Source organism: Stegodyphus dumicola, chromosome X2 (assembly GCF_044657685.1).
Source record: "Stegodyphus dumicola isolate Sdum_Otavi_A_Nest chromosome X2, ASM4465768v1".
Classification (NCBI taxonomy): domain Eukaryota; kingdom Metazoa; phylum Arthropoda; class Arachnida; order Araneae; family Eresidae; genus Stegodyphus; species Stegodyphus dumicola.
In genome coordinates this window covers 83,304,604-83,329,407 of record NC_140781.1, presented here as the reverse complement: position 1 = coordinate 83,329,407, position 24,804 = coordinate 83,304,604, and the positions used below count along the sequence as shown (strand labels likewise).

General features: G+C 37.2%; 1 protein-coding gene across 1 annotated transcript in view; it reads right to left on the bottom strand.

Annotated features, from left to right (window-relative positions):
* Positions 1 to 1,332: 1,332 nt before the first annotated feature.
* Positions 1,333 to 24,804, bottom strand: part of LOC118180249 (GRB2-associated and regulator of MAPK protein 1-like) — an 84,688-nt gene continuing 61,216 nt past the window's right edge. Inside the window, exons 2-3 of the mRNA XM_085809215.1 lie at positions 17,857 to 18,005; positions 1,333 to 2,821 (exon numbers count right to left, since the gene is read on the bottom strand). Of these exons, the coding sequence (XP_085665341.1) occupies positions 1,802 to 2,821; positions 17,857 to 18,005 (1,169 nt within the window). The 3' untranslated portion in view covers positions 1,333 to 1,801. The remainder of the gene's footprint in view (positions 2,822 to 17,856; positions 18,006 to 24,804) is intronic.

Below are 24,804 nucleotides of genomic sequence, written 5' to 3'. Positions count from 1 at the left end.
GCAAAGTGACTATGCAGAAAAATAACGGATTTATCAACCCATACTTTTGCTTAAACAAACTGGTGCAACACGAGTGCGGATAATTTTTGATTTTTTTCGTATTTCACTATCCGATCGTGTTAGTCTCAAATAGACTTTTGAATGCAAAAGTGTTAGGCAACTTTTATGTGGACTCAAAGAAGCTAAAATTTTTCTATACGTATAAGCTGATCCGAAAATAAAGAGTGCAGCAAATACAGTAAATTCTTCAAGTAATAAACTACAATTATATGCTGAGATGTGAATAAATCCTTTCACGAGTTTCCGGGTTATACTAACTCGATCCTCATGAAGGAGTGCTAATAACTTCTGTTTTGAGGAGATGTAAAAAGAGGATTATAAAAATTACCTGCTTCTATTTAAATAAAAATTCTATATTTTGTATCATAATTATTGTACTTAATTTCATTCAGAGTCCTGCTGAAAACTCTTACACATGCCTCGCTTAGCCTACGTGCCATTAGATGGTAAAACCTGTTTTATACATTTAAACTAAGATTCAATTTATTGCATTTTAATTTTAAGCTTTCGTTCATTTTTCCCCTTTGGTGAGTACTTTTTCACCCTAGCAACAGCATGACTATACGTATAGCACAGCCGTTAACGAAATTGTCACTTAGATTATGTTGTAAAAGTAATTATGCAAAGTGTCAGATCAGAATATTTTTCTCAGTGTTTTTAATTAATATCTTTATTTTGTTCTTTGTAAAACTACTTAAAACTTTTTATCAAATTTTTATTACAATAACAATTTAAAAAAATAGCAATTAACTGAAAATGATAAAAGCAATCTAGAAAAAAATTTTAAGTACACAGATTTTTTTCAGAAGAAAATGTAATTTAGGGGGAAAAAAAGATAAACGTTTTTTTGCTTTCTTTCTGTGTTCATAATACTGCAACATGTTACTTTGTGGGATTTTATTATCGCTGTATGTCTCCCACAGATTTACCTGGTATATTTAGCTTCATTCCACAGGTTTTGGGGCTATGGGTCCTAGTAATTTTATGATTGATAATGATAGAATCCTACGTTGTATATTATATGATATACTAATGATAGAATTATGTAATAGGGATAAATCTAGTTGCAGCTTGTGGGTGCGTTTAACAGTTTCTTTTTTAAATTGTTAAAATATAAGATTTCAGTTATTTATTGCTTGCTAATTACTTTTAAATGCAATTTTAGATTACATGTTCTCAAGTTTAGCAAAGGATTGAGCTGATTTTGCTACAGAAAATAAAATTGAAAATAATTTTGTTATGAAAAAAGATATAATAAAATCTCAAACATGATTTATACAAATGTTTGAAATAAAATATTTATTGCACTATTCTTTAATTGATACATAAAAAAATGCAATTATAATAACTTTTTATGTAAAACGGAATTTCATTATTTACATATTCCTCTTTTATTCACTCTTTTCTTTGGTTTTCAAAACATTCTCTGCGCAGTACAATTTTACCAGTCCAGTAGCACCAAAACAGCAGAAACCAGCGGCTTCTGTGCCGTCTACTGAGCTCTCTACTCACTTAATAAGTATACCGTAGTAAAACGGTAACTTAAAGCTTTTGTTTCAGCGTACAATTTTGTACTTTCGAAAGAACTAAGAGTAAAAGTAGTTATTGCAAGAAAATGTCTTGTTAGGTATGTTAAGAAACTGAGGAAACAGAAATACCTATAATAAAGAAACTGAGAATTAATACGCACGTACTTATTTTTTTGTTAAAAAATATTGCGCTACACACACTTTTTAACCAATCAGCAGATAGAATGATAAATTGATTCATCGTCAGCGTAAGATGTTCCGTAGCCAGCATCTGAGTTAGTACGTCTTTGCACTTCCAATCTAGCTTTTTCAGCATCAATTAACATAACGGAATCTTTAGGCGCAGTGATTTTTAAAGTTAAACATTTTCTACCTTTAGATTTTGAGTAATAGGCTTTTAGAATGTCGAAAGGTAGTTTAGAAATTTTATCGCTGTTATCTGGAAATTCAAATTTCCTAGATTTACGGAACATCCAGAACTTCTTGGGAAACATATAACCACGATAGGTATATTTCAAGAAATCAATTAATTCAAGAGTAGGAAGGGCTGGTTTGATATCCTTGCACTTGTTTGGCTTCGATGTGTCAACGGGCGATTTAGCAAGTGAAGAACGAGTTATTTGCGATCTAGAGAGGGTGGAAAAAGATGTAAGCTTCTCTTTCTTCGGAAGGTCCTCTTCTTTCTTCTGCTTTGAAACCACATGATGGGCTACTCGAATCTGTTGTCTCCATCTATCTCCTTCAACTGTGCACACCTGGCACATGCGTTTAAATGTTTCTGATTTTTGCAGCAGTCTATCATCTGTAGCTTTAAGGAAAGCAAATTCTGAATTAGCGTTTATTTCTAAAAGGATTGGTTCATTGTTAACAAGAGCACATCCTAGTATAATGGTCTCGTGGCCCACATCTTCCAACTTAATAATGTTCGTGAATGGTAAAGATACGTGCGGTTTCGGTCCAGATACTATTCTAACGAAGCAGGGCAGTCTCGATACTTTTAGCAGATTTGATAAGAGGAATAAGTGATTGATGGAATGTGATTTAGGAGTGGCAATGCAGTAAAATCTTCCTTTAGCACTATAAGGTAGATATACCGTTTCTCCATGCTGAGTAAGGCATTTTAAATACATCATAAGATCATCATGGATATTTCCTTTGCTTGCCAATAACACATTTTGCCGATTTAGGTCTTCGTAAGGACCCATTGATTTTAATACATGGCCACCTGTAATCTGCAAGAAAAAAGATTTAAAATTAATGATTTTACATCAAATGCTATTTAGAAAAATTATTGACACATAATGTGGAGGGGGAAAGTGTAATCAATATTCAAAGGATTTTGCTACAGCTTAAATATTTTTCAAATAAATCTAGAAATTTATGCAGAAAATACAGCTACTAATTATACCTATGATCCTACCTTTTGTATCTTCCAATATACGTGTAAATCTTGCACAGAAATATTATTTCAAATGCATCTGTAAGCTGGAGTCAAGCAGACTAAAAGGTATATCATCTGATTAAGAAAAAAGAAACTTAATATGGGGAAAATTTCTAGAAAACTTTGAAATGGAGATTTGAAATGAAAACTGTAAATAAAGACAACCGTTTCTAGAGCAACGTTTTTTTTTTCATTTTTCCCTCAAGAAAACGCTGTAGTGGTTAGTTAACAACTGCAATCAATTCACTGAATATTTTGGAAAATTTTAAATGTCACATATAAATTAAATAAGGATCTAAGTTAAGCATAAGCAAAACAACAGTATTATTCATTTCAAGTGGTGACTGTATGGAGGCTGTAAATTTCTAAATATTGAAATCCTTTTGATTGCAGTGTTGTTTTCGTATAATTGTTGTAAAACAGTGCGCTGTTTTATATAATTATTTGTTTATTTATTGCTTTTGGGTGTGATAATTTTAGGGTTTATTTTAGTGTAATGAAATTTACAGCTATATGTTTTCGGCATAAGCCAGGCACAATTTAAAGAGAAATAAACGGATCACAACAGTATGTAGGCTGAGATGTAGTTTCTATATAATTGAATTTTCCGTTTGTAAAATGAAATAATTCAGCCAATACACTTACCGAGTACCGATTAAATGAACGAATTCGAAAAACCGAAGTATTGCGGCCTTTTTTTTTGCTATATTTGTATTTCATCCATAAATTTACTTTTAAGCAATGTTCATTAGCTGAAATATTTAATAAATAAACACATAGCATCTTTTAATCAATTAAACTCTTTGCAACTAGATAAAAAAATTGAAAGTATAATCTAAATTTTTCAAGATATCCAGCGTCATGTGCAACTAGCGAAAACAGTTTAAGGATACCAGATCTGTACAAAGGAAGTTTGAGCATGATCTTCCAATAATCACGATGACCAATTAAGATCCTTATTCGTCCACTTCAGTGAGGAGTAACAGGAGTGCTACAGCTTTTCAGCTGTCTGACCTCCACGCAGACATAGGAAGACGAATTTCAAAGATTACTATTTCCAGAAGGTTACATAAAAGAAGTCTGCTTGCTAGAAAACCTGTTGTTTGTGGCCTGTATATACTTTTGCGCGCAATGGAGGCCGTTTAGCATGGTGTACATAACATCGAATTTGAATCACTAATATATGGGGAACCATTCGCTTCAAAAATGAGTTGCGATACAAACTAACCCCAAAGTCACGATGTAGCATCTAACCGAAGGGATCCCCAAACTTTTTCTTGAATCAACCTTTTTTAAAGGAAGGGTTGTCTTCATCGAACCCCTTACATATGCTTTGCAATATACAGTATATAAATAATTATGATACAAAAATTTGCACACATATAACTTAAAGGTAACAATTAGATTATGAATATGAGCAACAATTTTGAACAATATCATTTGTTACATTTACGTTTAATTATTGTTTTGCATTAATTATTATTTTCAATGTTACAAATATAAACACGTTTTCAGAAATAAAAATCACGGATAATAATTGCATAAATGTTCGATTTTAAATAATGGGAAGACCTCGTTTAATGTAGTGACCTGTTTATGTAGTAATTTGACTAAAGCCTGCTTCTACACATAAGAAGCGGGAAAACTCAATAACAATTCGGTAACAATTCTTATTTTGGGATATTTTTCTCAGATTACTTATACATTCTAAAAATTAGCGTACATATAGTGCTCTGAATAAGATTGTACGCGAACATCCCTCTATACCTTTCAATGCAGCCAGTTCAGCCGTTCTACATTCAAATTTTCAGCGTCTTGGAAAAAAGCATTAAGATCTTCATTTAAATTTTATAAGCAGCTTGTATATAACAATATATCTTCTGAGGAAGTTTTGTTTTCTGGGTATCGTTTTCGGATTTTTTTTTGTTTTTGTTTTGTTCTTCATGCGTCTTACTCTTCTATATTATACTTGTGCAATATATATGTATTTAAAAATGTTACTTATTTTTAAAACAAATTAAAATATTTTGTGTACTTTTTTCTTTATACTTATTTTATATGATTTTTTCCTTGCCACATGATATAGTTTTATATCTATAAAAATATTTATCCCTTGTGCAATATTAAAAATGTTTGTTTTCAATCAAAAGGACTGGTATGGCAGCGAAGATATAATGGTTTTAACAGGCATCACGTTGGACGCGGACACAAAACTTTGTATATTTGGCAGAGGCTTTGTGACTTTTTGCGAAGTTTCAATAAGATATCTTGGAGTTTTATGTTCACCTTATCCGTTGCGCTGTTGACTCTCAACAACACCGTTACTTCAGGAGTGGAACTAACAGCCACAAGGACGCTCAAATAGCTTATATCCAGTATGAAGTCATGTTGTGAGATTTGAATAATTGTTAGAGAGGACCGTTCCCCGTTATTACCCTTCCTTCTTGTCTGATACTTTGATACTTTAGTTGTATACTGGTTTGCAGCAGGAGAATGAGTTTCCTCCTCTTACCAGTTCCGTAGATAATCCCTTATGGGGCCGGACTATTGTAGAATCTTAAGTGATACTTTCTCGAAATGATGTATACATCATATGAGAAGAGAAATTGAAGCATCTTACTTCGATGATAAAAATGCCAAGACTGAGAATGCCGGAAAAAAGAGGTAAAATCCAAAGATGCTTGCTGGTCATGTAGTATAGTGCGACGAATCCGAACATGTGTGACATGAAGCTTGCCAACTACTTCATGTAATGAAAAATTGCCAACTACTTCAGAATGAAAAATGTAGGAAAAGGTAGAAATAAATAAATGTATTTAAAATATGTACAGGCATCAAAACTGTTCAGATTGAACAGGAATTTTTATGAAATTAGTTTCTATGCTGAATTATTGCCGGGAGGATTGCTTGGCCAATCAGCTACGTCCACTAAGTTCAGAGTCTTTCTTGTCTAACCTGGCAACCTCTCTTGTATACCTTCCGGCGCCGATGAGCCTTAAAAACACTGTTAAAGCCGCTGTAAAACAAACAAAAAATGCAAGTCGTTAGCGCTACCAAGTTACTATTTGCACTGTATTAAGAGCTGTATTTGGAGTGCTCAGTATGGCAACACTTTTTACTATGAAAAAGGTAGTTTTAAGCCTTTAGTCGTTCGATTGTTTAGACGCTTCATAGGAAAATGAATTTTGTAAAAGAATGAAAATAAATTTTAAAATTGCTTTTGGATTTAATAGTATATTACAAACCACTATGATACCACTTGAACATGTATGTCCGATAGTAGCCGAAGGAGCACCGGCTAAATAAGCTGTCGTTTCGAACTTTAAAGATATTAGTCTTAATTGTGTTTTAGCAATGTCAGCAAAATGGCTAATCAAGGCGATGAGTCCTTGCCTTTTGCAAGGAAAATTTTGTAATATTGTGAACTGATAAAAAACCAAAATTGCTTAATCGACGTCGTGGAAACTATAGAAATAGGATTACAAGAACTGGAAATTTTTTTGGAAGATTCAGCTTTGAATGTTGACAAGTTAGGCATTCAAATTAAATAAGATATGGTTTCAGACATATTAGCTCATATCGAATCACTGCAATTGGAATATTACAATGCTGTTGATGATGAAAATTTATCGAAGGTTTATTTAGAAATTGAAGAATTGGAAGAAATAAGGATAAGCTTCAAACACTATTATTAAAGTATAATTTAGTTCATAATGCCTTGGCAGATAAGACTGAGAATCCTAATTCTGTTTCCATTAAGTTGCTTGACACGTTTACCAGAATCTGACGGTTGTATTTAGAACTGGAGTAATTTAAAACAACAGTTTGATAGTTTGATAATAACTCCTCTTCAAGTGGTATTAAAAAATTGTTCTATTTGCGTTCTGCGTTGAAAGGAAAAGCAAAATCTATGGAAAAAGAGTCTTAGAAATTTAGTTGATGTTTGAACAAAATCCTAACAAATTTAAACTTAATGAAATTAGAAACTAATGAACTAATGCACCAATTCTTAATAAACATTGCATTTCAAAAGTTAGATAAAAAAACAAGAAAACAGTATGAAATGAGTTTAACGTCGACTGTATTACCCAATTTTGAAGAGTTCAAGGAAATTTTAGAAAACTTATCCCAAATGTTAGAAGATTTGCCTGGAGTTAATTATCGTCACAGAAAACTAAACATTCTTATCTAAACAAAACCAAAAATTTCGTATTAAAATCAAACAATTATTCATGCACAAATTGTTTAAGAGACAAATATAAGCTTACATTATGCAAATCGAAATATTCCCGTCACTTGTGCTAAGGAAAGCATAATTATCGATAGTGTCGGTTTGAAAATAATAGTCCTTTGTGCGGAAAACACTTCGTCAGTCCAGGATATCTTGCCAAGCACGCAGTCGGGAAGTCTTCCCTTTTCAGAAGCTGCAGCTGTTCATGATGCGCAAAGAATAAGCAATCGTAGCCCGCCAGAAGTAATAAACAATCCAAGCCTAAAGAAAGCGTTAAAGACTCTTACCTCAAGTAAAATATCAAACAAAACAGCTCTGCTTTCTAAAGCCATTGGTTTGGTCACCGATGCTGAATGATTATGCTAGCAGAAGAATGGTACTCGATAGTGTACCTCAGTCGGATTTTATGACCGTTGTTTAGCCCTTTGTTATGCCTTAGTTTTACTCATTACGTGCTCTACCTTAGGCACTACACGGAAAGGGAGGGATGCCTCGTGGTTTTTAGGGAAAAATGGCTCGTATCCCTGTTACACAGGGAAAAACCACGTAAACACCCACGCCGCCAGCCGTTCGCCGGGACTCGAACCTCGGACCGAACTACCAGTGTTCAGCGGCTTTTACCGCTCGGCCCCTGGTAGGCTATGACCCTATTTTACGACTGTTTCATTGACCTTTGCGCTGGGTGCTGTCAAACACAATGTAAACATTCCTGTTTAACAGGAAATGCGATGAGTATTAAACAGAAAATAAATGACGGTCCTATTAACAATAATGATTCTTCTTGTTGTTTACATACGCTCACTTGTCTGACTAACATCAGCTCAAGCCTACGAAGTTCCTTGTGGTAAGGAGCGTGCAAGATACGCCTACGTTGGCAACCGCCTTAAGCACCATGCAGGTGAGAGAGCAATTTAGCTCTTTTTCGCTCCCAGTTTTGATGGAGAGAACCCCGGGGTAATGAGTCAGAGGGTCTCCCATCCCTCTCCTCTTCTACCAAACCATCCGAGAGGGCTTTCGGCTCGCCGCATATTTAGAGTGCTGCCATGCCGCACCGACAATATACATTTTCAAACAACGGGAATTACGAAACCGGGCCCTTCGGTGCGGCAGTCAGCCCCGCTAACCACTATACCTGTTGGAAGGCAGACTCTTCTTTTACTTCACTAACAGACTTTCTCGTCGTACCTAAAATTACAGATTTATTTCCTTTAGCGGATTTTGGTGCATTACACATAGAAATTCTCACTGATCTAACAGCTGAGGCTTTAACTGCAATTTTAAAACGAATTTTTGCTCGTTGTAACATTTGTTCTACAATATTTTCGGACAATGGTACTAATTTCATAAGTGCTAATTAAAAACTGAAAAAACTGTACCACCTCGCTTCCAAACTCCTGAAAATATAGCTACTTATTTAGTGTCGAAGTTCATCCAACTTCAGTTACTTGAAAATTTTTGCCTGCTACGTTTCCTAATTTTTGGTGAACTCTGGAACGCAAGAGTTATATCATTTAAATATCATTCGAAAAGAATAGCAGGGAATTCCAAATTAATTCTTGAAGAATTCGTAACATTTGTCAGTCAAAAAGAAGGTATTCTTAATAATCGACCACTTGTTCCATTAACCTCCGTCATCTTAATTGATCGATTCATTAGTGACATTCCTGCACCTCAACTAATTAATGTTTCGATTAATAGAATTTCTAGACGGCAACATTAAAAAACTTAACCAAATCATTTGGCAAAAATGGTCAAGACTATATTTAAATAATCTCCAGCAATGAGAAAAATGGCAGTTTGAGAAAGGTAATATAAAAAAATAATTCCCTTGTACTGTTAAAAGAAGATAACCCCAATATTCTGTTCGTTAATTGCTTCACGATTTAATACTGAGAAAGTACATTATTTCAGTAAAAACTCATCGTGGGATTTTCAAATGTAGCTTTTCTAATGTACTCTTATTACCGGTAAATAATACCTAAACGTTGTGTACCCTTACAGAATTTTATTATAATTTTTTCATGAATATTATATGTTATATTTTAAATACTGTTTGTTATATTATCGTGAATTTTTGAAAAATTTTATTGTCTAACTTATAAAAAAACTTCTTAACAGTTTTACTAAACCAATTTTGTTGAAATCCAGAGTATTTCAAAGTCGGGTGGTACACTGTAAATCAAATAAAAATTGCAAATCATATACCGCCACCAAATTGGCTTATTTGTATTGTTTGGTATGGCAACCCTTTTTTCTGTGAACAGTGTAGATTTTATGCCTTCAGTGGGCGGAGGTTATCGCACAACAGCGTCCAGCGCTGCCACGATACTTGCTGCCATTACACATAAATGGCCTGCTGCCATTACACATAAAGGCAGAGGCAGAGGCTACCTATGTACGAATCACCCATCACAGACAAGAAGCCACATATGCAGGAATTACGTTCAGAACAACAGACTATGAACTCCCTGGCAGTGTGCAACACATCCACCCTGCCATCAAAGGTAGAGGGATCCATGTCAAAATCCAACATCAGCAATCGCACTCCAAACAACACACACCTCTGCGATTACACAACTGTTCACTGATGGATCAAAACATGATCAGGGAGTGGGCTGCGCGTTTGCTCACTACGAACATGGCACACTAGTAAAGGAATGGAAAGGACATCTCACTAACAGCAATAGTATCTTCTAAGCAGAGGCACTAGCAATATTGAATGCGCTACGACATGCCCTCAACCTTTCCCTTACCAATGCGACTTTTTACACGGACAGCATGTCAGTGCTACACGCACTCAGGGATCACCACCACACTTCACCCATCATCATAGATATACAGCAACTTTTACGCAATAATCATCAAGCCCGCTTTAACATGGTATGGGTGAAAGGACACTCCGACAACGAAGGGAATGACGTCGCAGACCGACTGGCTAATGAGGCTGCCAACAACATCCACGCTCAAACTATAAGAGCCCCTACCCCGTCTCACACCTCAAGAAAACTCTGCGTAATATCTGTAAAGAAAAGTGGCAAGAAGAATGGAATAGTGGCGACACAGGGAGAAGGACGTATAACTTCCTACCAAAGGTAGACACGGAACGTCTTATAACAATAGCCCCACTGACACAGTACATAACGGGTCATGGCCCATTTCCATCTTATTTTATGCGTCATGGCATCTCAGCATCTGACAATTGTGTCTGTTTCATGCTAGGTTCTACCGAGCAATACCTATTTGACTGCGGTCTAACAACAAACCACCACTTACCACATCCAACGAATGATAGAACACTTTACTATCGTTTCATAATCAAACACCCGCCAGCTATAAGGAGTATCTGCGCAGTTGTACAGCAAATCAACGCCCTAGGGCAAGACATTTGCGAGCCACAATAGCATGGTACTGCAGACAATGTACTCAACGATTAGATATTCGCAGTATGTACACATTCTGTAATACACATGTAGAGTTGCGCGCCTCCAACTTGCACGCAACCAAGAGGTGACTGTTGAAACTGGATAAATGACAGAGTCTTGCTAAGGGTTTAAGTCCCTTTTATTCCTTTTATTCCCTTTTATTCAACGTAATAAATTACAAGTGCGTGCTCTTGACGCTCACAAACTACGCCAACTCGGCGGTAAAATAAAAATAAGAACCTGAAAAGAAACTAATAACAAGACTCTAACTACGAGGCTCTCTAAAAGTAACTAACCTCACCGCGTTTTACAATACCGCTGCTAATTCAGCAAACTTGAAGATCACGTTGAACGATTAACAATTCTTCAAGGCAAGCACACAGGCCGAAACGCGGGGTTCTTCAATTTCTGGCTAACTACCTCCTCGCTCGTGAAGTACGAACAGCACACCTCGAACTCGTTTCCTTTCTATTTAACTCAGAATACTTCCGCTGATAATTTGAATCCTTGCGCGTTCAACTGAAATTTACATACTCTGGCATTGGCAGTTCCAGGGGAAAGTAAGGCTTGACAGGAAAGATAGTTTAAACTTAAAATAAATGTTAGTTAAAATAAATATAAACCCTACACACATTCCACATTCAATTTCGAGCCTCATGTTAACATCTGCTTTCAATAGCCAGCAACTTGCAGAAATAATGTTACTGACATGTTTATCTGTGTAAAGCACTGGGCACCCAATGGAATGATGTGTTACCGTAAATCGAAATATATAATATCCGTACAATGCACGAATGTAGCGTATGCAACGAAATATGTAAATCATGCAACAGATGCCCCTAATGAAAATACGTACATTATGTATTATGGGAACTGAGCATATTTCCGCACAGCGCTACTGCTTTACGCACACCTTACTATGTCTCATATGTTTCTTCTGTGTGTAATATTTACTTATGTGCTCTACGTGTTTCCATATGTATTCTATGTGTCATGATATGTATTCTAGTGTGTGTTTTTATGTCTTTATGTTACGTAATTACGAGTGTGTTTTTATGCTTTTACGTTTAATTTTGTATATCTATGTGTTTCAGCTTATATGAGTGTTTTAGTGTTTTAATGCTATTCTTTATATTCTTTTTAAGTTACTTTGTGTTATTAACAACGTCCTATGTAAAAACTACTCGACATCTAGCCCCTGTATGGCCATGTAAACTCCCGGTGCAGCCTCACGGGGTTCCAGCGAGTTGCTTCTTCGAGATAGTGGAGGACGTGGGACATATGCCTGTTTACCTATGTTATACGCCAGGCGTCCCCGTCCTCCGTCACCTGTCACCTGTCTCCATCTTCATAAGGAAGCGGCCAACAACGTCGAGGCGGAAGATATTCAAATGTCAAGACCCATCTCGTGGCTCAAAAAGAGTCTCTTGCAAACAGTAAATGCACAATGGCAGCAAGCCTGGGACAGGGGAGACACAGGGCGTCGCACCCACTACCATCTGCCCAAAGTGAACCAGGACAGTCTCACCGCAAATGCACAGCTGGTCCGATACATTACGGGTCATGGACCCTTTCCAACACATTTTCATAAGCATGGAAAGACAGATTTTGACCAGTGCATTTGTGGTGAGACAGGTACACCAGAGCATTACGTATCAGCCTGCCCCTAACGGAGCAATGGCATCTCCCCATACCGGAGAACAATATGCAGGCCTTCTGCAAATTTATAGTTAAAAACAGGCACACAGCTCGGAAAATAGTACAAATCATGAACCATCTAATGACACTTGTAACGGACCTGTGCCAAATATAAATGTAAAAAGCATCATTCACAGTATTTCAAAATTCATCTGTATATATCTGTATCATTTGTATATAAAGCAGTTGTATGTGTTGCATAGTGCTGCACGCATCCCAAGTGAAAATTACTCCAATAAGATATCTTGTAAAAAGCACAATTTGCAGTATTTCACAATTCATTTGTATATAAAGCAGTTATAAGTGTTGCATAGTGCTGCACGCATCCCATGTGAAAATTACTCCGATAAGATATCTTGTAAAAAGCACAATTCGCAGTATATAAAGCAGTTATGAGTGTAGCATAGTGCTGCATGCATCTCAAGTGAAAATTACTCCCATAAGATGTCTTTATTCATATATGGTAATCAGCATTTCTATATAAAGGCATAAGCTCTGCAGCGCAAATGTGTCATCAATGTGTGATCATCACATCAGTGTATATAACTATTACGTGTGAATTATGTGACTTTGCATTTCATCTACAAAGGCATATGCTATACCTCGAGGGCATTAGTTACAACGTGAACCATTAACGTACTGCCAACTATTTGCATATAACTGACTCTGCATGGTGGAATTTCCCACTAATTGGATCCTTAGTATGGTTTCATTAGACTTTGTAATTAATGTAATCTGTATATTGTATTTCACCAATGTAAATGTATTAATTTGTAAGCAACCAATGGAAATGTATTAATTTGTAAGCAACCTATGCTCACATGCCCCTGTATGGCACTGTATTACTCTTTAGTTTGTAATAAATTCCCAGGGGCCCTTTTGTTCGTCGAACTGCTCCTGGGATGAATCCGGCGTTTTGTCTGGGCGTCTCGTGCGAGCCGCACGTCAGGCCCCACGGTTACCTCTAGATAAGGGTGGGCGTGACCCTATGCTAATTAACTTCTTAGCAAAGAGGTAGTGGTCACGTCCTCCGTCACTTGCCACTTGTCTCCATCTTCGTTGCGGGATCCGGACGATACCCGACTAGTCTATGTAAGCCGTCCGGGTGTCCGGACCTGCTCTCACCTGTCACCTGTCTCCATCTTCTCTTATTATAGCAAAATATTTAAAAATGAAACTAATCTATAAAGTAAGTTATTAAGTTATGCATTTTATATATTTTAAAAAATCATATTTCCGAAATCAATGCAAATCACATGTTAGCAATTATTTTACTGCTGAAATATGACTTTATTTATTATTTTTGAAGTAAGGACGAATTTATTTGAATTAATATGCTGACATAATATGAAACATTTTTACTGCATACAGAGCAAAAATTACAATTTTCGCGAAGATATGATTGTGCGTGAAGATGTATTCACGATTATAAATGGGGCGATTTTAAGAATTCCGAGAAAACGTCCAGTGTTAAAAGACGTTGCATATCCATTCATAGTTAACGGCTGTCTCCAAAATATCTGACGGAAAATTAATGGAAAATGAGAAAGAAATATTAACACTTTTAATGGAAAACGACAAAATTAATGACTTTGATAAATTACTAATAAATGTTGACATCAAAATTAGAGAAACTGTGAACAAAAATACGAAATTCATGACCTACAAAAGTTCTGATGAACTGTTTGTTACGTTTTTGTCCATCTCCATGCATTTAAAAATGCTTGGTGTAATCCTAGCATACGGTACACTCGGGATTTGGCTCTATTGACATTACAAATGTTTTAGAGAGCCCAATAAATATTTTTTGTAAATATAATCTTGTGAGCATTATTCGTAATTCTATTCAGTTGAAATAATTCTTCTAAGCCATTTAAAAAAGATTCTATTAAATTATCAGAAGAACCGTCGAAAGGTTTAATGCAATCGTATAACTCGCTGAAAAGTTACACTGAAACGCCGTTCAACCGCTTGACATTCCATGTGTATAATTTACTGGATGATTATATAAAGGAACACCTGAGTTCGAGGGTTGCGCGCTTTGGCTAACTGCCAAATTCGAACACGTTAGTTAACTGCGCAATAAATTTCAGACTCCATCTTATTTTCAGGAGTGTTTTCTTCCCGGTTTTGAATTTCACCGTTGTAATTAAATATTGGAGAGCTTCAATACAGAAAGAGAATGATGCACAAGAATATAGTGATGGCAGTTTATTTTGAATTGAGGAGAAAGCATCGTTTTAGTGCCGAATTTCTGCTTATTTTGTTTGTGAATATCTGCTCTACAAGACCACACCAAAATTTTGAATTCTGGATGCATTGTTTAAAGAAAATATCGTTTGCAGTGTGCTAAAATCGTCCATATATAGTGAAATAGTGTTCGGTTTTGGTGTTTTATGTGTTACCAGTGATTAAAATTATGTGGTGGTTTTCTCCAATCTTCAGTGACCCCAGCAGTGCAATATTTGGATACACGGATTAGCGATTCGGTTATAACGTCGTACGTGCTATATCGTATATCATTCATATTAATCGATTATTGTGTTGGTGCTCAGAATTAATTCATAAAAAACCAAAAACAACATACAACGTTAAGGCATTTTCTGATTTTGCTGAAAATGCAATCCATGCAGAAGCAACAACAATTCAAGCTGTTATGGTATGCTCATGAGTTTCAAAATAGAAAGAAATTATTGGACTGGTACTTAATATGACCGCAGAAGATGAATTAGATATATGTAATAACATACTAGAAAAGTACAAGGAATATATTAAAATTAATAATAATGCACATTCTATATTATGTTGTCTTTTGTATAGTATGCAGAAAAGGTTAATGATTTTAAAGTGTATGAAATGTATGATCGAAAAAATAGTGTTAAGGAAACATTAGCATTACTATGAAATATTGCAATTTATAATTATGTGATATTTAATTGTGTAATATTAAAAAGCACTAAATATTTTTTATTGATTGCAAATCGCAGTTTTATTGCTTTTCGTTTGGTATCTATTCTATGTAATTCGCGTTTTTTTAAATATTGTCGTTATGTATGTTTATTAGATTATCTTAATAAATTAACGTTGGAAATTAGGTTTTTATCTTTTATTAAATTTAAATATATTCTATTTTCTTCGCTTACTTTTTATGTACTTGTGATATTGCAGGAATTGAAAAAGTAATTCCTGGGAACTGTGAAATTGGACTATTTGCAGATGACATTGTTCTTTGGAGTTCCGGCTCTGATATTGGAAAGGTCGAGGAGAGTATGAATCTGGCTCTAACTGACATGTGGAGCTTTGCTGTAGACCACAAATTAAGTTTTAACCCTTCAAAACTATTACTGTGAGTTTCTTCACAACCAATAGAAAATTATGTAATTTTCGACCAAGAATCATGTTGAACAGTCAGCCTTTTTAAGTGGAGAAACACCCAAAGTATTTGGGCTTCCTATTGGATTCTGAGATTTTAGGTAATAGCCAGTTGAAATATCTTGTTTTGAGAGCTAAGAAACGCATTAATATCCTTAAGTACATCTCGGGCCGTGATTGGGGTGCCGATGCTAGTACCCTCAGAAACACCCGTTTCCCTTATTCGACCCATTTTGGAGTACGGCTTCCCCGTCTTTTGTTGTGCCTCTGATTCAAACCTACAGAAACTTGAACGTGTACAGCTTAGTGCTGCAACGATTATTACTGTCCTTTGCAGTTCATGCCCGAAAGATATCGTGCTTTATGAAGCCCATCTGCCGCCTTTAAGTCTTAGGTGGTGTGGTGTTGGTGTGGTGTATGGAATTATGGTAAAGCACTCTAGGGCTATCTGCCTAAGGGGAGGGATGCCTTCGTGGAGGACTTTCTAAGGAAAACTGGCTCGTATACACGTTACACATGGGGAAAACCACGAAAACACCCATGCAGCCAGCCCGTTCGCGGGATTCGAACCTCGGACCGAACTACCAGTGTTCAGCGACTTTACCGCTCGGCCGCTGGTGGGCTCCTTTAAGTCTTAGGAGAAATGCATGTTTAGTGAAATACCACAATAAGCTCTCCAGTCTTGGCCTCCAGAATTGTACCTCGAAATTTCTAGGGTCATGGAGCAATTACCAGAGGCTCAAACGTGGTACTCCCTTTGGACAGGTTGTTTCTGACCACCTTATCGCCAGTTCTACAGAACATCACAGCCTGTCTCAGATTATCGACCCCTTTGGAGGTCTGGATGGGGTTTACTTTCATATTAACCTTTCTGTCCAAGTCAGCAAACAGATGGATTGCCATGCTTCTTGAAACAGTTACCTCTTGAAATAATTAATAATGTCCCTATGGACGCTGTCCACATGTATACGGACGACAGTAAACTTGTTATTGACTGTTCTGGTAGTGGCATTTATATTAGATTTCGGGATCAAGAAATAAGAATTCAAAGAAGAAATCCAGACTTCTGCTCGGTATTTCGAAGCAAGTTTATTGCAATTCTGGAGAGTCTGGACTCCATCATGTGGCTTCCTCAGTTAAAAGATATTTGAATCTTTTCGGATAGTAGAAGTGCCGTGCAGCACTTGGTTGATTGGCATAATGTGAGGGATAATAAAGTGCAGACATTCTCAGGAGACAGGAGACTAAAACAACTTTCCTTTTCTCATCGGATTCACTTTCAATGGATTCCGTCCCATGTCGACGTTGCTGGAAATGAAATTGCGGACAGCTTGACTAGAGCTGGTGCTAGCGAGACCACAATACCTGCGGTTCCTCTTACTTTATGGAACTATTTTCTAAATGTAAGGCAAAAAATAGGACCGTTTGGATGGTCCCACCAGTGCACCCATAGTGTCAGAGTAAATACCCTGGTGGCTCCTTGGTTCAGAGCAGCAATAGACGAGATCAAACTGCCCTTACTAGATTCCTTAGTGGCCATCTGTTATCAATGACTTTTGTCGGTGGTAACAAACACTTTGAAATATGCATTAGGTGTTCTACCGCACAGGGCTCTGTTGATCACATTTTATCTTGTCTGGGGCTTACCAGACAGGATTTGGTTCAAGACCCCCTTTTTGTACTGGACACTTTCAGGGTGAATGGGCTCATGGACTTGATCTAGTTCTGCTGGTAACGGGGATGAGAAACAACAACATGATACCACCCGAACAAGTACGATTACGTGCGTACAACATGATAATTGTATGGTGTATTTTTTGTATTATATTAAACTAAATCCATACCACATTACCTTACAGTATTTCCCTGAGTTCTGGAGATAATTTACCAAATGCATAAGTTGTTTTAATTTTTAACGCCAGTGTAATTATCAGTATGCATTAAGAATATCCATTTCCTCACAAGATATTTAAACTTTGCATTATAAAAAGTACCATTAATCTAATTTTTCCCACCGGAGATTACATACTCTTGCAACAGAATTTTAAATTGAATACATTTCAGTTTCAACTTTGAATGCGCAGTTGACAGCATTTAACTTACTACTGTGCGACACATTCCCGCATTTGTTGCTTTTAGTCCCACGACTGCATCTTGAACGAGAAATAAACGCACTAGCGCTCTCGATACTTCACCGACGCTGTTGAAATATCCAGCTGTTCTTCCGTCTTTCGATACCGTTGCAAGCCATCCTGTAAAGAAAAGTAATTTTGTGCTATATTTATTAAAGAACTATATTAAAATGAACTTCTTATGCTTGTTTTTAATAAATCAAAGGGAATTAATTACATATTTTGTTTTAAATGCTGGAAAAGCATTCAAATGCAAATTTATTAAGGAAAATGAGAAATTTCTATGAGAATCCATAATATAGGACTTTTAGCAAGTGAAGCCTCAATCGTCATTAGTAAATTTTGGAACAAATGCAGTGGTATGCAAAATATAGAGAATTTGCAAACTATGTCTATTTTTACGAAATGTATTGAACCAATGGTACTAATTATGCCGCGGAAGAATTATGCGAGTCTGTAAGCATACACATTCGTGTCTGCGTATCTGTGATTGTGGAGGGGATGTACTCTTTGACGACATTCGCCGTGTTTCTAGTAAGAATTTTGTAAATGTATTGGGTAAAATGGGTAGCCACGAATGTATGGATAACAGAATTAGATAAAGAAATGTCGGTAGACTGGAGGCAGGCTAGTAGTTACAAGAGCAGGTAACTACAGTCCTCAATGTACCGCCCAGTGTCGTCTGCAGTTTGTGAAAACAGTTTCAAGACCCTGGATCCATATCGAGAAGATCTGGACCAGGTCAAACAAGATTTACAACGACGAATCATGATCTTTAATTGGCACTTTCAGAGCTACGACACAGGACTGCTACAGCTTTACAGCTCTCATGTAAGCTGTATACTGACGCTAAAACCCGAGTTTCACAGTCCCAGTTGCCCGAAGGCTTCATAAAATAAGGCTGTATACCAGAAGTCCCGCTGCTTACTTCCCGCTCACTGCAGCACACAAGACAGCGCGTTTAACATGGTGCAGACAACATGAGCCTTGGCTCAGACTTCAATGAAGCACCGTAATTTTTTAAAGATGAGTCGAAATTCAGCCTGGACACTGGATCTTCGTGTACCTGGATGTGAAGGAAGCCTAGAACAGGATACCATCCCTTCATAATCAGGGAAAAGGATCACTACGATAGTAAAGGTGTAATATTTTGGATAGGTATTATGCTGGACGACCACACACACCCTACATGTGTTTGACAAAGGCTCCCTCACGGCTGTGAAGCACAGAGAAGAGATTTTTACAGCCTTATGTTTGACATTTTTATAGGCGCAATTGGTCCTAGATTCCTGTTGATGAACGACAACGCTCGTCCACGTAAAGCTCGATTGGTCGACGGTTACTTAGAAAGTGAGAATATTCACCGCCTGTATTGGCCAGTTAGATCTTCTGAAATTAATTCCATAGAGAATGTTTGGGACGCTCTTGGGAGGGCGATTTCATCTCGCCATTCCTCTCAGAGACACACCTCGAAGTTAAAAACTGCCATGCCTGCAGGAGTGGGATCAATTGCGACTGGGACTCCTCATTTGACTTAAACTCATTTTCATTTCGCTATCATAACGTGGATTTTGGACATTCCTGCACCATGAGCTATAAATCATGCGTTCATAAAATGACTTTTGAATGGTACTTACACTAATAATTACACTTTCTCCGTTATAAATGTATATTCATGCCAAATTTCATCAAAATGTGTTCATTAGTTTTTCAGAAATTTGACATAATGAGCAAACAGTCTTAATTTTGCACACTAGTATATATAACACAGGTTATTCACTTAATATTTTAGATAAATACGTTCTCTCTGATGGTATCGAAACATAAATACGTAGCGTATTCGGAAACTAAGTACCGTTTCATTCTAGCGCCGCGCAGCGCTGTGATAGGCGTCCCGCGCATGCGCACAAGTCTTTCTTGTTCACTGACTTTCAATTGTTACCATTTTGGTTGTTCTATGTTGTGTTTTCAATTTGCTGTGCACATTTAAGACAATTAGTTCTCCCGCTGAGACTGTGAGATTCGTGCCGTGATTAAATTTTTGAACGCGAGGAATGTTAAACCGGCCGAAATTTATTGTCAAGTGACAGAAGTTTACGGTGAATACGCGATAAGTGATGGAATGGTGAGAAAGTGGGTAAGAATGTTTAATGCAGGTCGAACAAATGTCCACGCCGAGGCTCGGAGTGGTCGGCCTTCTGTTGTCACCGATGATTTGGTAAGGAAAGTTGATGAAGCAATTCATGAGAACAGACGCTTTGTAAGGATCTTAAGTTTTACTAACGTTTATTTTATTTTTAATCTTTACTATCACTTCTTATTTTCTACTTCCGGCCAGAATTATAAGCGTTAATGTATTTATGCAAAGTTTGTCTGGCGAACGCCAAGTATTTAAGTTGTGGCTTTTTGCCAAGCCAGACAGAGGAAGCAGTGAGTCGAAGCAGACCGCTTACCTTAGAAGTTTTACGCAGTTGCTGGTTGCCTTCCAGGCCAGAGGTTTTAAGCGTCTTGATAAATTTTAAACGTATTGTAGTGTTCACAGTTCTCTGTACTACATACGGCTTCCTGTTAATATAAGGCCAATCTTCCACGTTTATTATTTTAAAGTTAAATTAGAGTTTAGTTCTATTTTTATATTTTTACGTTAGACCCCAAGTAGCGGGTCTGTGTATTCCGAAGTACGGAAGTTATTGTAAATAGAGAAAAATAAAGGGTTTTGTATACCCTTCTTGTGTATCCTGTCTACTTCCCACAGTTTTGAAGATAGCTTTAGTAAGCTCTCTGTTCCGAGTCAGGTCCTTGCATGTTCCCGAAGAAGGTAAGACGGAACATTGAACCTGATAGTGGCGCCCAACGAAGAAGAATAACCATGGCCGAGTTTCAAGAAGAACCTGTGCTGTCTGCAGAAGCGGCTCAGAATCCAGAAATGCCAGCTGCCGCCCTGGAAGGATTTGGTTACATCGTCCAGACCATGCGCGCTTCGATGAAACCAGAAGCAACATTTAATGGAAACTCACCGGTAACCAGTTTTTTGGGAAAATTGGATGACCACTTCATGCTCTACCCCGTACACGAATTTCAAAAAGTTACCTTAGCTACCAGCGCTTTGAGGGGCCAAGCGCTTAACTGGTTCAAGTGTATAGGCAGAAGTCTCTTGGGTCAAGCAGGAAGTCCCACCTATACTTACGAGAATTTCAAGACTGCCCTAGTAAAAGCCTTCCCTGTTGTAAGGGATCGTGCGAAATTAGAAACGGAACTTTTCAGCATATATCAACAAAGAATCGAAAATCTCTCAAGCTTTATTTTAAGAAAAATTCACGTCTTCAAACTCTTGTATGGAAACCGTCCGGATCCTGAGATAATTCAAGTGATTTTGCCGAGGTTACTGCCCCAAGTGCAAAACTTTATTGAATTAAGAAATCCGACTACACTGGAAAAGTTATTTGAGCTAGCAATCCAGTTTGAAAGTAGAAGAACGGCGGACGTTGAAAGAAGACGCCAATATCAACAGCGAAACCAATTTGGTGCGCCAAGACTACAGCAAACTCAAGCACACGGCTACGGAAGCAAAGCGAATCAGTGGGCAAGGAAACCCGAGCATTCAAAAACAGCCGGCGAACGTCGACAGTTCAATAGCAATCCAGGAAAAAAGTCTCAAGGCCAGTGGAAGAAGAAGGAAAGCACGGAAATGAAAAATAATTTAAACTACAACGGATTTCTGCTGACGAGAGGGTGCGGAAATCCGAAGGCCACGAAAAGCCCTCTTCCTTCAAGTTAAATACAGTAATGGTGAAAAATTTGACTCTTCCGAAGATTGAAGTGTTGGTGAATAATATCCCAGCCACCGCACTCCTGGATACAAGCGCGCAGTGTTCCTGTGTGGCAGAAGAATTTTTTAGGAAGTATTTTCGGAAATACCGCATATATAATTCGGATAATACGACAGTGTTAGCGGCGCAAGGAGAAAAATGTAAGTGTATAGGTAAAGTACCGCTGTATGTCCGTATCAAGAACGAACAAGTAAAGGTGATGTTTTTTATAGTAAAGAATCTGCAAGCACATATAATTTTAGGAATAGATTTTCTTTCAGAAGCACAAGCAACGCTGGATTTTAATGAAGCGTCCCTTAAGCTGACGATGAAACCAGTTCGTGCAGAAAAGGCTGAACCGCCGATGTTAAATCTTGACCCCCTGCCTAATGACGAGCAAGGAAGAATCCGACAAGTGGTAAATGAATTTGCTTCGTTATTTAGTGATATTCCAGGATTTACTCAGGTTACTAAGCATAGTATTGACACCGGAGATTCAATGCCAGTTCGCCACAAAGCATACCGGTATGATAAGAATAAGGAAAAAATTATAGAATGGCATATCACCGATATGCTGCGTAAAAAGAACATAACGCCCATCTCAAGTAGTTATGCTAGCCCGGTGGTTTTATGTAAGAAAAATAATGACTATCCTTTGACACATCCAAAAAGGTGGAGATTCGCGATTGATTACCGTAAATTAAACTCCATAACTAAATATCCGGTATATCCGTTACCTATTATTGAAGAAATTCTAAGGAACATAACATCCACCAAATATATGACGACTTTAGACTTAACGACTGGTTATTTTCAAATAGGGCTTAGGCCTGAGGACGTGCCTAAGACTGCTTTTATAATCAAGTCTGGCACTTATGCATTTTTGCGTATGCCGTTTGGCCTTTCAGGGGCCCCGGCAACATTTCAGCGATGTATGGACATTGTGTTAAGACCTGTTCTTGGAAAGTCCACATTTATCTATTTAGACGATATCATTATTACTAGTGATAATCTCGACCAACATGTACAGGATTTAAGACAGGTGTTTTCTTTATTAAATGAGGCCGGTCTAAAAGTTAATGTCGAAAAGTGCAAATTTGCAGCCCCTGAATTAAAATATTTAGGTTACAAGATATCTCAGAAAGGAATCAAAAATAATCGCTGTACAAAAGTATCCGACTCCAAACACGGCAAAGAAGCTCTCTTCTTTTCTAGGACTTTGTTCATATTATAGGTCCTTTATAAAAGATTTTGCAGCTATCGCTGAGCCGTTGTTAAAATTAAAAAGGAAAAAGGCAAGATTCTCGTGGACGGCCGAAGCCAATAGTGCTTTCGAAAAATTAAAACAAGCATTAACGCAAGCCCCTGTGTTGAAATTTCCTGAAAAGGATGAGAATTTAGAAATTTCAGCGGATGCTTCGGATTATGCGGTAGGAGCGGTACTTTCGCAAAATCAGCAGCCCGTGGCATTTTTTAGCCGAACTTTAAATCAAACACAAAGAAACTATTCCGCGACCGAGAGAGAGGCACTTGCAGTTCTGTTAGCAGTGCAAAAGTTCCGAGTCTATTTTGGAAAGGCGCCAATAACAGTGTACTCTGATCATGCGGCGGTAACTAGATTGTACTCAGGGAAAAACTTATCCCCAAGGTTAATAAGATGGGCACTCAAGCTACAAGAATATAATCTGGTAATCAAGCATACCCCCGGAAAGGAAAATATCGTAGCAGATGCCCTATCAAGAATTAAAATAGATGAACAAGGTAATACTGTAAAGGTAGCAATGCCCACAGCATGTACAATAAATTCCCGAGAAACTGTAATAACCGAACTGGGTAAGGATCCTGAGTTTGGAAGCATTTATGAGTATTTAAAGGATCCTGAAAATTTTAGCCACCAAGATATTGTGGCGATAAGAAATAGGGCGGCCCATTACGAACTAATAGATGGTCTATTATTTTATACAAAAACTACAAATTCCAACAACGAATTTCGACCTGTTATCCCAGCTAGTCTTAGATTAAATATCCTGCAGGAGCTCCATGACAGCCCTTTAGCTTCTCATGCTGGTATTCGAAAAACTATCCAACGCGTACGCGAGGCAGTCTATTTTCCTGAACTGCAAAAGTTAACAAGGGCGTATGTCCAGTCCTGCCCAACATGTCAGGCAGTTAATTATATTAATTTCCGCCCGGCCGGGTTTCTAAATAGTATTAAATCCGAATTTCCAAATGAAATAATTGGCATCGATTTATTGGGCCCTTTCCCAAAAAGTCAGTTAAATAAAAGTCGCTATCTCCTTGTTATGGTTGATCATTTTAGTAAATGGACCGAAATTGTTCCCTTAAAACGAGCCTCCGCGAAATTAGTTACTGATTCTATTTTAAATAAATATATTTTAAAATACGGGGCGCTCGTAAAAGTTATATCGGATAATGGTCCTCAATTTGTAAGTAATATATTTGAAGACATGTGCCAAAAACTGGGCATACGTCATTTAAAAATGGTCCCGTATCGGCCGCAATCAAATATAGCGGAACGGGTCAATAGAAATATAGTGAAAATTATCCGTAGTTATGTTAAAATTTTTCATAAAAGCTGGGATAACTATGTCAATGAATTTGCTTTCGCCCTTAGGACCGCAAAACATGATACAACGGGCAAAACTCCTGCTGAGTTATTTTTAGGCAGAAAGATTATAACGCCGTTAGATAAATTATTTTATGTGCAACAAAGAGCCCCAGAATTTAAAATGGGTGATATAGAAGAACTAATTAAGGAAGCAAAGAAGAATACTGAAGTAGCACAGAGAAAACAAAAACTCTATTACGACTTGAAACGACAGGGAGTAACTTATAAAGTAGGGGATGAAGTTTTAAAAATTAAGCATTCACATTCTTCAGCACCAGAAGATAAAACTGCCAAATTTTTTCCACGATTTGAAGGACCATATGTTATAGAAAAAATAACTCACGCTGTAGTAGTGTTAAAAGCCAGAAATGGTGAAACCTGCTCCGCAAACATTGATCAAATCAAACCCTACTATGATCGTAATAAAATGCAAATATTTTCAGATCTTTTGCAGGATCCGGCACGGCAGACACCGCAGGCA